This window comes from Helobdella robusta (assembly GCF_000326865.2).
Source record: "Helobdella robusta unplaced genomic scaffold HELROscaffold_85, whole genome shotgun sequence".
Classification (NCBI taxonomy): Eukaryota; Metazoa; Annelida; class Clitellata; order Rhynchobdellida; family Glossiphoniidae; genus Helobdella; species Helobdella robusta.
The window spans coordinates 395,558-409,813 of record NW_008705490.1 but is presented as its reverse complement, the minus strand read 5'-3'; the positions used below and the strand labels follow the sequence as shown (position 1 = coordinate 409,813).

General features: G+C 35.2%; 3 protein-coding genes across 3 annotated transcripts in view; 2 read left to right on the top strand and 1 right to left on the bottom strand.

Annotated features, from left to right (window-relative positions):
* Positions 1-113: 113 nt before the first annotated feature.
* On the bottom strand, positions 114-3,346 carry HELRODRAFT_194585 (hypothetical protein). The gene is made up of 11 exons (XM_009032649.1): positions 3,035-3,346; positions 2,457-2,877; positions 1,867-2,298; positions 1,617-1,744; positions 1,293-1,531; positions 1,098-1,184; positions 875-990; positions 710-774; positions 495-600; positions 332-380; positions 114-259 (listed from the first exon to the last, which is right to left on the bottom strand). Exons 1-11 carry the CDS (start codon positions 3,097-3,099, stop codon positions 249-251), a joined length of 1,719 nt encoding a protein of 572 aa, XP_009030897.1. The 5' UTR covers positions 3,100-3,346; the 3' UTR covers positions 114-248.
* An 824-nt stretch (positions 3,347-4,170) lies between these two features.
* HELRODRAFT_194584 (hypothetical protein) lies at positions 4,171-7,506 on the top strand (the record flags this gene model as incomplete). Its single annotated transcript, XM_009032648.1, has 6 exons — positions 4,171-4,299; positions 4,641-4,774; positions 4,963-4,991; positions 5,588-5,757; positions 5,829-6,543; positions 6,590-7,506. 6 exons carry the CDS (start codon positions 4,171-4,173, stop codon positions 6,715-6,717), a joined length of 1,305 nt encoding a protein of 434 aa, XP_009030896.1. The 3' UTR covers positions 6,718-7,506.
* A 5,748-nt stretch (positions 7,507-13,254) lies between these two features.
* Positions 13,255-14,256, top strand: part of HELRODRAFT_182380 (hypothetical protein) — a gene marked incomplete at both ends in the record, with an annotated part of 9,226 nt that continues 8,224 nt past the window's right edge. The window contains one exon of the mRNA XM_009032647.1: positions 13,255-13,959. Within this exon, the coding sequence (XP_009030895.1) occupies positions 13,255-13,959 (705 nt within the window). The remainder of the gene's footprint in view (positions 13,960-14,256) is intronic.

The window sequence follows — 14,256 nt, the reverse complement described above, 5'->3', positions numbered from 1 at the left end:
TTAAACTATCTATGTGAATCATGTACTGAGATTAGAATTATAACCGGTTTATAAATGTGGAAACATTTATTTAAGAGCTACGATAGATACACGTAATAACCAAAACCCACAAAATAAATTGACATTGTATTTAATAAACAATCCCCAGCAGTCATCATAAATTTGATTTCAATGCATTGTTTTCTAATGTTTTGATTGTTCACTGCCCATACCCAAACATTTCATGCTTTTGAAAATTCCCCTCATTCTCATTTTCGTTCTGAAATTATTTTAAATGTTCAATTCAAATTTTGATGAATTTGACAAAAATGTAACAAAAAAGTCTTCTAACTTTTGTTGAGAGTGGTGAAGATGCTCTTATCGTACTTGGAGGAATGGAGCTGCAATGGCACAAATTTATCGATAATTATTATTTAGCGAGGATTATTCAGAATTTTGTAACAATATAAATTTGTTCCCTACATTTCAGTAAACAGCAAGCAGTATGTACGTACCTTGCAGATAAATTTAACATTTTCAAACCAGCTGATGTAATCGGCTTCTATGGAGAAGACGTGGACAAACGTGCCATTGTTCTTGCTCACTATGAAACCAGCCAGCCTGATAGTTGATCAGTGCATAGATCATTTGAAGAGATAGATCGGTAGTTTTGTTAATTATATAACTAAGCATTGCTAATGGTTAATAAGTTAGTAAGAAATAACATTACTGTTTGTGCTTGATTGAAATGCCGGCAAATGAAATGCTTTCGTTTGGACAGGAAAGTCGAACAGACTGCAAAGTTCAAAATATCATCATTCAATTTGACAACTAAGTGGTACATTATTATTATATACAGGTTGTACCAAGACAAATAGCAAAATATTAGCAGCACCTTGCTGGTTATAAAGTACACCCCGTCAAATGTCAGCTGAATTTTTCCTCTCAACCAGTTCTTCTCATCTACGTAGGTCCTCACCATGTCAATGGCGTGCTCTAAAATTTTCGTTCCTGTTTGAAAGTATGTATGGTGTGGTGTGGTAGGTTGGTATGTTGGAGGTTAGTTATATTGTGTGTGCCTGCAAAACTGCATTGGTTAAGGTTTCAATTTGACTAACCCGTTGGCTTTGTGACTTCCATCATACCGAGGTAGATGCAGTAAGTTTCGTTGTCTGATGCGTGCAACGCTGGTGGGGGGGCGCATCCTTGGATTATAATTTAAAAGTTATTATATGAAAATAAAGTAATATGAAGTTACAGTTAGAAATAATTAATGGAGAGATGATTTGAAAAAAAAGAATGAAATAATTCACCGTCACTTCTGTTGCTTCGTATGGTGTTGTTCTCATTTCTCGTTAGATTCCCACTGAAAGGTATTTTCCTTACCGGACTTGATTCTTTGCTGTTTTTCAGAGTTTTTGTTTTTTCCGCTACCCTGCTGCACACCGCTTGAAATGTTTCGGCGATCTTTCGAGCAAAGTCTTCGCATAGAAACACTCGACAGAGCGTATTGCTCACTGGCAAATCTCGCGAAATTATCGCGAATTCTCGACTTTATGTATGAAATATTTAACAATATTTCATATTTCAGAAAGATTGAAACTTCCTGCATGGTAAACTAATGCATTAGTACTTACCTGTTCGTTCCTCTGCCAACGCCCCACAGCCTGATGAGTCGGAGTGGGATGTCCATCCTCTCCTTCTTGTTCCTACTTTCAAACAGTTTCAGGCCGCTCTCCTTCAACTCCAACGTTACGTTCATGCCCTGTTTCGCGGAAGGCATTTAATTTTATTCACTAGTAAATGAAAAAAGTAATTTGATTCAATAATTTAGGATTTCTTTGACAATATTAATAAAATAATAGTGGATACAAATGAATGACGAACTCTGTGTTTCGAAAGAGTGACGCTACCGACAGAGCTGACGTCATTTTCACTTTCTTCCTTTTTATTCCCGTTCACCGAATTCACTTGCTTCTTATTTTTCAACTTCAGCAAAGTTTTGGTAGCATCACCAGACGTTTGACCGGCCACTAGTTGAATACATTCGCTGATGTATTCAGATTTGTTGGCCTGCATTTTTGGAATGTCGACGACCATCGAGCCCAGGAAAACAGCTGAAAAATTGTAGCTTTCAATCTCGTTGTTGATTTTGTTGGTGCTGTTGAGGTTGTTGATGTTGCAGTAGGATGATGATGATGATGAGAAGGAGGAGGAGGGGGGTATCGTGGATGCTAACGTCGAAGATGACGACGACGATGACGACGATGATGAATATTTGAGCGGTTGTTTTTTCTTCTCCGTTTTTTCGTCTACGGTCTGCCAAAATATTGGACAGTTACATTGCAATACAGAGGCAATCAAAATGAGGAGTTCATTTTATATTCGGTAAGTGATAAAAATTACAAATTTCGTATTTGATTTTTGAGGTGTTACACCATTCAATACTTAAAGAAGAAAAATGGTTTGAAAGTTACTTCAATTGGGTCATCAATATCCGGTAGTGTTTCGTAGTGACCAGGTGAACTCGGTACCGGCAAATAATGAGAATTTCCGACATTATTCGACTGCGGTTCATCTTTATTTTTAGCAATACCGATAGATGAATAATGAACATCTTGGCTGTTGTTAGTTACGGTTCTAGCCACCGAATTATTCGTACTGACATCGTTAGCCGACGTTACGGTTTTTGACTCGTTAGCATCATCCTTCTCTGACTTGTGGACGACGGCGTATATACACTCAGCTTCATTTTTTATACCAGGAGATGTCACGACAATTGGACGAAACTGCATGTTCGAGTTGGACTCCTTGTTACTGCCTAATTTTTTTCCCGATCCATCTTCGCCGCTGGCCTCCTGGCTCTTCAGACTTGACTGTATTTTAACACTGGATTTCCTATCAAGAAGCAGTTTGGATGAAAATATTGTTGTAAATATTATAATGATTAATTTATTACGAACAATAGTTGTTTAAACTCTAAAAACTTGAAACATCAGTTTTTTCATTATTTTAAGAATAAAAAAACTAAATTATAAATAAAAATACTGTAAACCTGTTATTTTTCTCTCCATTTTGAGTTATTAAATCCAATGGATTGCTATAGATATCGCTTTCCATCTTACGCGTGTGTGTGTTATAATTTCTTTATTAATTACTTAACTAATATTTCGGTAATGACGAAGAGTTAATTAGTTAGTCAATTTATCTTTATAAAACAAATTTAATGTAAAATTGTTCACGAAAAACTTTGAAAATGAGCGAAGTTTCCTGAAAAGTGGTTTCGAAAAAATTTACACTGCTACGAATAATAGTAGTTATTAATTTCATTTGTATTCTAGTCGGTGATGGTTTTGTGATATTAAGACAAACAGCAATAACAATAACAATAATAAATATTGTTTCTGCTGTCATGACTTATAATTACTTTTATTATTATTATTTTTATTGTTGACGTTTTTCTATTGATAGCTTTTGAAAGAAGGGACTGACGATCTCAGCTAACCAGCATGAATGGAATGAGTGAGTGATTGACTAAATGGATGAACGAATGAATGAATGAGTATGCGAACGGATGAATGAAAGAATGTATGAATAAATAAATAAAAATTTCGAAGCTTTGAACGTTTAATTGTGGAATTCGTAATGAATAAATGAATGACTGAATTAATTAATTGGTGTTTTGCTAATTAATTAACTAGTTGATATAACTTACGAGTTGATATAAGTTTGCATGTAAAAATAAAAATTTTAAAGACCAGTGTTCTTTGGAGTATTACTACTTCATTAAAGAACAAAAAATTTGTAGTTAACAAAAACAAATTCGACCCTGACGAGACTCGAACTCGCAATCTTCTGATCCGAAGTCAGACGCCTTATCCATTAGGCCACAGGGCCAGTTGATAAATGTTTAATATTATTATATCATAAGCTAGATGTGCAAAATTTAACATTTAAAATTCAAAATTTAATGTTGAAAGTTTAAAATATGATTAAAATTGTGAATAATTTATAAGAAAATTTTACTATTTTCATAAAAAATATTGTAACTGCCTGTATAGTGCTATATAATTTTTTATAACAATTTTTCACTTTTCATTTTTAAAATAGATTTGGGGATTTCCACAGGAAATTGAAATGTTGTACAGGTAAATCGAAAAAAATGAGCAAAAAATTAGTGAATTAGTGAATATGGCGGCTTTCACACCGTTAAAAACCTTTACTGAAAATGAAATGATTGAAATTGCAACACATTGTGATCCCTACTCAAGGTATTGTGAACTGGCAGAAGCTCTAGGCTTCACCAGCCTGTACATAAGCGTTGGTTTTTTCATTGCTTGTTTCCGTATTTTACATTTTAGGCGTCTGTAAATTAGTTATGGCCGACAAATTATTCCTACCGTTATGAAATATGATTTTTTGATTTAATTCATATTTTTCTTATTTAGTAATAATGTCATTTAGCTAAGTAAAGTAAAGTAATCTAGAGTAAGTATATATATAAGGACATAGAGTTCACTAGATTATTATATTTGCATTTTAATTTGCTGTCCAGTAAATTTTTGAAATAGAATTAAAATTCTGAAATAGTCAAAATAAAAGATTTTTTCATTTTCAAATTCAAATTATCAAAAGAAATTTTTAAAAATTAATAAATTTAGTGGCTGAAATCGAGAAAACACAAATATGGCAGCTACACGTATGGATTCTTAGAAGACCTCATCATCAACCAAAGCAATAATATTTCAGTTGAGTCACTAATGAGGGCCGCTAAAACTGCAAAACTTGAGTTATTGTATGAATACCTGACATCCAGATATTCTGGTTGCTATCTTTTCATCATTTTATTCTTCAAAAGTTTACTATTCTTTTAAAGTAACTTATTTTAAAAATAAATTCCTTTTAAAAGATAAAATTTGAATTATATTTATGATTCATAATCTTTTTACACACACACACACACACACACACACACACATTTAGATATCATAAGGCGCCACCATTCATGGAAGGTAGACTTTTTTGTTTCTTACAATAACAAAGTTTTACATAAAACTAAATAGTTTGAGGTGTCAATTTTTTACCCTTTTTTGTCTCTCTTCCTCCCCCCCTCTCTCTCTCTCTCTCTCTTCTCTCTCTCTCTCTCTCTCTTTCTCTCTCTCTCTGGGGTTTATTTATGTGTATTTTTTTAACAATTTATGATTATTAAATGACTTATGACTTTTAGAAATTTTTTTTGTTAAAAAACATTGAAAATAGTGATAATAATAATTAAATCAAATTTTTTGGTCAATTTTTATGTTTATTTAATCCATTTAATATTTTATTTATTCTTTATTCTCCAGTTACAGCAAAGAGGTTTGTATGAAAGTAAACTTATTTATTGATTGAGATTTAAAATTTGAAAAAGTTTGTTTATAAAAATTTGTAGATTGTAACAATCCCATCTGCCCTGTTATGCTGCCCTGATACTGCCCTGTTATTGCATCACCACCAAACCAACACGAACACGCACACACGAACACGCACACACGAACACACACACACACACACACAGACATACTCACAGACACACACACAGACATACTCACACATTTTCCCCATTTAGATGCGAACTCGTGGGGCAATGTGTTAATAGCAGGTGTCAGAGGCACGAAAGCAGTCAAAGAGATCAAAAAGTTTTTGTCAGACAACAATTTTCGCGTTTTTCTTGAAGATGAGAGTGGCTGCTTGAACGCTGAGAAGAAAGATATTTGGCTGACTAACACTTTGTTAAAAGTTTGTTGTTTGTTTTATTTATTTGCTCACCTCATACATCAATTATTTGCCTAACAAACGAACATCAACAGGTCGATTACGTGCTGATCCTAATTTCGCCCGACCACCCTGCTAAAGTGACATCGACCTACAAGGAACCGCAGGACCCCAGACAGCCCAACTTCACGATACAGATCGTACAGAGGTACATGCACATCCGCTGTCACCAGCCAACCTCCGCCCACCATCACTCACTTCTACCTAACGAGAATATAAAAAAATTCATTCCGGTGTTGATTGAAGGCGCCTGTAGGGACGACATGCCCGGTTGGATGGCCGGGGGGAAGACCCCCATCTTCACGTGGTCCAGAGATTACGTCGACATCTTTGCGTGCCTCGTTGACATCAACCTGCTTATCAAACGAGTCTTTGGCGACGTTGAATGCCGCGAAAACGAAAACTGTTTACACAAATGTTCGCACAGTTGTTCATTCAGATGTTCGCAGAGATGTTCACACAGAAGCGGTTCATGCTACGGTAGTAATACTTTATTATCTTCTTCTTGTCAATGCAGCATTCACCCTAAGAAGTTAGCGAGCATTTTGACGTCCTGCGCCAACATTTGCTCGTCACGTTGCAGTGCTGGCCACCAGCGGCATCGGCAGCACAAAAGTTTTAGTCCGTTTGAAGTGATGTGGAGGGATGTTGTCGGGATTGATGGGGGCGAGAAAGAGAAGAAGGAGAAGAAGATGATGACTTCCTTCAAACTTTCTGGATTGTTCTGTCTCGGCAAGAAAAGTGCTGGTGCATGCTGGAATAAACATCAGCAGCCTGCTTTGATTCATCAGCAGCAGCAACCACAACAGCTGCCACAACCACATCATCTGCCAACGGGACAGCAATTCAATCAGCTTGAACAAGACTGATCAACATCTGATCGTCAAATATCAACTAATAAATCAAATATTAACCATTGAGTGAGTGAATGTGCCATTGTTTGAATGAATGAATGAATGAATGAATTAATTAATTAATTAACGAAGGAACGTAAACTAGATGAATTAAAAAATCAATTTAACTTGAAAAACGTATTTGACGATGATTGGGATTATTAAAGTATTTTTTACTAACCAACATTATTAACGATATCATTAATAATTGTAAAAAAAATATAATTAAACAAATAATAATAATAATTTTAATAACGAAATAATACTAATCGTGATCATGTGACTTCATCGATCAACCATCTCTACAGATTAACAGACTACCATATAATGTACGATTTAATTGCTTGTTTTATTAATTTCTCATCATCACCATCATGGTCGTCATCATCGCCATTATGTTTGGTAAAAATGTTTTACATGTATCTAGTTCACATTCCAACTGCTACTTACCTTTATTTGCATTTTTGCCATCCCAATTTTCCGGTTTTTTGCATTTACCGTCTCATAAATTTGTATTACAATTTGAAATTTTCAAGACATATTTTTTAATACTTTTACACTTACTGCTGCTACTTCTGCTACTACTACTGCTGCTGCTACTACTACTGTTGCTGCTGCTGCTGCTACTACTTCTATCCGTAGGTCGTTGTTAGTTTATTCATTTGTTAATTTTCTATGTTTTTGATCATGTGATACTTTTTTGGAATCTATGTTTTTTATTGCTCCCTTTTTTATTTCTTTTGCCATTTTGGGTTTTTTCAAAATTTTTTGGAGGCAACATTCAGCAATGAACTGTTCTGAATAAATTTTTACTATAAAATTTGATGGCTCGTGTCATTTGTTTGCTTAGAACCGCCCACCCACACACACACACGCATGCGCACACACACACGCACACGCACGCACAGATACACACACAACTCGTAATTAATTATCGTAAGATCTATTAGATCCATAAAACTCAGCGAAGTATCGGTAGAAAATAATTTCGATAGCTACATTGTTTCATTCATTTTTATGAAGTTCGGTCTGGTGCCACTAATGAATGAATGAATGAGTGAGTGAGTGAGTGAGTGAGTGAGTGAGTGAGTGAGTGAGTGAGTGTGTGAGTGAATGAATGAATAATTGATTGATTGGTTGATTAATTAAACGAATGAGTGATTGAATGAAACCACAAATGAACGAACGAATGGAGCATTAGCAATATTGAATGGCAGGCGGCGAGTGAAAGATAGATGGAATAATAAAAAAAGGAATAAACAGATGTAATAAGGAGTGATTGAATGAGCGGAATGAAAGAAGGGATTGACAGAATTGTGAAATGACAGATGAGTATATATGTATTAATAATAGGGGTTTCCAATATTTAATACTTGTGTGTCACGCATATTCCATCCAATACAATATGCTTCCTTTATATGTGTTTGTTTGTTTGTATGTTTGTTTGTATGCATGCATGTTTATTAGTATGTATGTATGTATGTTTGTTTGTATGCATGTATGTATGCATGTAAGTTGTATGTATATATATATAGATATGAGAAAACTAACAAATCAACTAAACAACCAAAGAAATAAAACAATGCAAAGCCAAAACGAAAAAACTTCGAAAACTAAAACATTTGCCTATGCGTGTGTATGTGTGTATGTATGTGTGTGTATATGTGTATGTATGTGTTTGTGTATGTATGTATTTGTGTGTTTGTACGTGTTTGTGTATGTGTTTGCATGTATGTATATAAGCAAGCGAATTTTTTATAGTTTTGTGCACGCAGAGAAAGAAGGAAGATGATTTATGCATCTGGGCATAAGAACGTGCCACGGAAGAACATTGTGTTTTTGCTGTTGTTGCTGTGTTGTTGCATACACGCGCATCCAAACATACATTCGTACATACATACGCACGCACACATGCATACATACGTACACACGTATTCAAACATACAAGCAGACAGACAATGCAAACAAAGAACCATAATTATTTGGAATTGTTTTTAAAAGGGTAATGAATAATTATGTAGCAGGGAGCAATTTTTCATGGTTGATGATGCTTATTATTACTAATGTTATTACTATTGTTCTTGTTGTTTTTATTATTATTATTGTTATTATTATTGTGTTGCATGTGATGGTGTGACGGGTGCCTTATTGAGGCAGCAGAAAGGAGTCTGGGACTACCTGCTGTTTCTTTCAGGGACCAGGTTCGAACGCAAGCAGATCCCAGCCTACCCTAAAGCCCCGATGAAAGTGAATTATTATAGTTGCTGGTACCTCTGATGAATATTCATGAGAGAATTACAAATGACGTTGGTGATGATGATGATGAAGAGAAAGATGGAGAGAGATGGCAAGAGAGAGAGAGAGAGAGAGAGAGAGAGAGAGAGAGAGAGAGAGAGAGAGAGAGAGAGAGAGAGAGATGTAGATAACAAAGTTAAACCCTTTAAAGCAAAACAACGACCGTACACTTCACGTTTTTACGTTTTGTATACTTCATCTGCGCCCGCTTGCTTACCTATACGATTGTATGTGTGCGTGTATGTCTGTGTGTGTGCATGTACGTAAAGATACAAACAAATAAAATTACCGACAGGTTACCATACAAAAAATTACATACATGTGTATTTGTTGATGTGTACATTCATGATTGAAATACGTCCGTGTATTCAAAATTTGTTTACAAATCCAGAAACACAAATATGTGTGTATTCTATTGTTTATCATTGCCTATATACATATAATGTTTATGTAATATATATATATACAATGTACATAAATGATATACATAAGTATATTATACATATATGACATACACATACATATGTATGTACATATTCAACACACACACACTCATATGTATAGATATATATACATACAAGATATATAAAGACGACCCCATATAATGATACAAACATATGTAGTTTAAGTTTTATAGTGTACGTACAACGTGAAACATACAAAAGTAGCTTTTATAGTCGAGTTTCATTGAGTTTGTTGTTAATACATGTTGTTGCGTAATAATATCTGTTTCTGTAGTTTATTAGTCAAGTTTTACAGCATTGTGTTAGTGTTGGTTGGCTGGAAACTATATGGAGAGGAAAGGCGAGGGTATGTTTGTATTAATTTGTATTTATTTCGAATCGTGTGTGTGTGTGTGTGTGTATGTGTGAGTATACATCTGTATGTATATATGTATGTGTGCGTGTGTGTATGTGGTTTGTGTGTGTATTGATATTTTAATGTTTAACGAACGGATTATAAATAACACCAAGTTGCTATTTCTTGAATCATTAGTATTGTTGGTACATCTCCCTCGCTTGTAGCTTCAGCAGCAGCGTCATCAGCGGCGCCACCATCGCTGTCGTCATCAGCACCATCAGCATCCTAATCATCATCATCATCATATAACTCAGATGCATGTATGGAATGTGCTTTGGAAGATGACATGAAATGTTTGTTCGTTCGTTTGATGCAACATTTTAGATCCTCCCCCGCATCATCATCATCATCGTCGTCATCATCTTCATCATCGTCGCCAGTAACAATTCGTTTTTTCGATAATTTATTTTTATGTTTAATCATTTCTTAGATTTTATTCATATTTAAGCATTTCTTCATTTATTCATTCATTCATCCTAAAAATTTATCCATTAATTCATCCATCTATCCATCCGTTCAACCATTTAGCAATCAATCAATCCATCCATTCATCCATTTTTGTGAACCGTAAATCCATCATTTCAGCATCCAATCGATCAATCAATTCCTCCATTTATCTATCTTTTCATCCATTATTCAATCCATCCATCCGTTTATTAATCAATCCTCTCAACCAATCCAATAAACCAACCAAACAATCCACCATCCGTCAACAACAACATTTTAAAAAAATTGATTACTCTCCATGACAATAATGCTTCGTAATAGAGATACACGCGTAAGATTACATACAAATACACGTACGCACACACAAACACAGACACACACACACACACACACAGATACACACACAAACATTCATACATACGTAACTGTCCGATCCACTATCGACACCTTATTTTATGGGTCGTGAATGTCCATGAATGAAAGGAGGAGTGCAGCGTGTGAAGTCGCTGGTGACGATGATGATTATGATGTTCGTGATGATGATGATGATGACGATGTTGTTACTGGTGACGATGATGATTATGATGTTCGTGATGATGATGATGATGATGACGATGTTGTTACTGGTGATGATGACGATGACAAAGAAGATGATGTTGACATACTTGAAGTAGAAATACTAAGGCACCCATCTGTCACAATGTACATACATACATACATACATACATATGCACTGCACACACATACACACATACATACGTACATACATACAAACATGCATACAAGCATACATGCATGCATACATACAAACATACATGCATACATAGCCATCAATCACAGCGTACACATACATACGCTATGCATCAACACGTATGTACGACTTATCTTCAGGGAAACACGCATATAGACTTTTTCCCCACGTACACACACACACACACACACACACACACACACACACACATGCATACACATACACACATACATACAAACAGACATTTTTAAGAGTGTTGTTTATTTATAAACTAGTTTCGAAGACATCATTGTAAAATATGATACGGGTTTATATTAGGCGTTATTTTAAATTTCTGTTCACTCGCATTTGAATCTTCCTCATCGTCATCGTCGTCATCACCATGTATCTATATTCACATGAAAAATTTGTTTCACATATAAACAAACATAACATACTAGTATAGAGGCCACATACACACACATACAAACAGACAAACATACATACATACGCAAATAAACATACAAAAGTTATGTCAAATGTGGTAATGTTATTACATTTTCATCACATTTGCACCGCTGGTCAACAATGGTCAGTAATACAATGAAACAGCATAATGTGAGCTATTTGCATGTGTTATGTGTGTTTCTTTGTATGTGTGTGTATCTGTGTGTGTGTGTTTGTGTATGTGTGTGTGTGTTTGTGTATGTGTGTGTGTGTTTGTGTATGTGTGTGTCTGTGTGTGTTTAAAAACTTCCAGATTCCACACTGCAGCGTGTGCCATTGTTATTAACTATCTCAGATTAAAGACTGACAATATATCTAGGGAATATTAGGAATAATAATAATAATAATAATAATAATAATAATAATAATTATAATAATTATAATAATTATAATAATTATAAATAATAATAATGACAGTGCATTAACAATCATTTTTTCGGCCAAAAACATGTTTTATGAATGAAACAGCAATTGCAAAATAGTAATAGTAATAACAACAATCATTATTATGAATAATAAAAATAATAACAAAATAGTAATAATAACAACAAAATAAAAATAATAATAAAATGAATAATGATCGTTCAATAGAGAAGATAATTATGCAAGCTCTCAGGATAATTATGAACACGAAATTAGGAGCTTGTTAACTGGCTCTAATCAGGTATATAGGTAGTTAACAGGCTACTCTAGCCTTTGAAGACATCAGCTTAATGTCATTTTTACCGATGTTTCCTTCTCCCCTGTTACTTAATGCCTTGCATGTAATGTAATTTGAAGCATGGATGTAAATAACATTATTACTATTATTATAGTTGTTGTTATAATTATTATCGGTAATAATAATAATGGTATTATTTATGCTGTATAAAATACAAAAGCATAGTTGAGAGTAACTTAGGATTGGTTCTCTAACAAAAGAGGCCACAATTTGCATGAAATAAATTATCACTAATGACTATTGCACGCATTAATAATGAAAATAATAATTTTAATAATAAATTTTGTATTATATTATTATTATTATTACTGTTGTTGTTGATGTTGATGTTGTTGTAGTAGTTGTGGTTGTTGTTGAGGTTGTTGTGGCTGTTGTTGTTTGATGGGTAGAAAAATTTTAATAGCGTTCATTATTTGCTATTTTTGTAATTTATTCGGCAAATTTTTAGAAGACCGTCGCAGTAGTACTAGTAGTAGTAGTAGTAGAAGTAGTAGTAGTTTTACTGCGACGTAGCGGTGGCGGCGGTGGTAGCAGTGGCGGCGGTGGTAGCGGTTGCGGCGGCGGTGGTGGTGGTAGTGGTGGCAATGGTAGCGATGGTGGCGGCGGTGGTGGCTACCTACTGGCCACCACTACCACCACAAGCACGCACAAATACACACACAGCTCGTAATTAACCACCACCGCTACCACCATCACCACTACTACTACTACTACCTACTACTACTAATGCTACATCATCATCATCGTCGTCGTCGTCATCGTCATCATCATCAGTATGTTTATAATTGTTCTCTTGTACTTACAGATACTTTTGTCTTTCGGAAAATTTTTATGCCGGCTGAAGATTGGAAGCATTAAGAAGTAATTACGGAGAGGTAGCAGTTGCCAACAAACTATTGTAATTACTCACCTGTCAATTTCTCGCAAGCTACTTCTACAACAGCAACGACAACAACAACAGCAACGACGCCGACGACAACACCACCACCACCAACAACAACAACAGCATGGAGGGTCCGAGAATAGCGCACCAGCCCATGAAACAGTCCAGACTTCTTACTCCAACTTCAAAATCATCAGCGCTATCACCTCTGCAACAACACAAACAACAACATCCGCAACTAAATTATGACAACCAGTCCTTACGTCATTGTCCGTCGCGTGACGTCATCCAACAAAACAACAACAGCGGGATTCCCCAGAGTTTCAGTTTCGTAGAAAACAATTGTAGCAATAGCAGCAACAGAATTAACAACGCATCGCTGCTGAAAGCGCAGTACAAACAATTCAACACATCAGCAGCAACTGCAACAACTGCAACAACAACAACTGCAACAACATCAACAAAACCATCAACAATCGCTTGCCTATCCCCAAATTTCTCTTCGCATCGCAACAAATCTCCGACTGCATCAACATCAACAACAACAACAACGTCATCATCACCACCAGCCCACCAATCAGCGTATTTGGCGGGAAACTACAATGGGGTGGCAAGCCCTCCACTCCCCATAGAACCTTACGTAACCGTCGAATATCATCATCAACATCGACCTCAACAGCAAAAAATACTGAGCAACAAAAATGTTTTAGCAACAGCAGCGGAAGAAGCAACTACAACGACGACAACAACTTCAACAAATGCAAATGGTGGTGGTGGTGGTTGTGGTGGTGGTTCTTCACAGGAGTTGGATGATGATGAGAAGCTGAAGGTTCTCGCTCAACATATCGATGTAAGGATTATTTTTGATGGATGGATGGATGAAATGGATGGATGGATGAATGGATGGATGGATGAATGAATGGATGGATGAATGGATGGTTGGATGATGAAATGAAATACAACGAAAAAAATCAATGAATCATCTAAGTATGCTTTCAATTTAAACAACGTTAAAAAAGGCTTAGTCGTAGTTGTTGTTGTTGTTTTTGTTGTTGTTGTTGTGATATTATTTTTCAAACGCTTTTGCAGTTGCTAGGATTTTTTTACAACACACTGTTTGTGTATT

What these genes read in the sequence shown, in the direction of transcription:
- HELRODRAFT_194585 (XM_009032649.1), bottom strand. Translation starts at nt 3,099, where the DNA reads ATGGAAAGCGATATCTATAGCAATCCATTGGATTTAATAACTCAAAAT. An exon ending in AATGGAGAGAAAAATAACAG is followed by an intron (nt 2,878 to 3,034) that starts GTTTACAGTATT and finishes GCTTCTTGATAG; the next exon opens with GAAATCCAGTGTTAAAATAC. An exon ending in TGTACTTTATAACCAGCAAG is followed by an intron (nt 775 to 874) that starts GTGCTGCTAATA and finishes TGAACTTTGCAG; the next exon opens with TCTGTTCGACTTTCCTGTCC.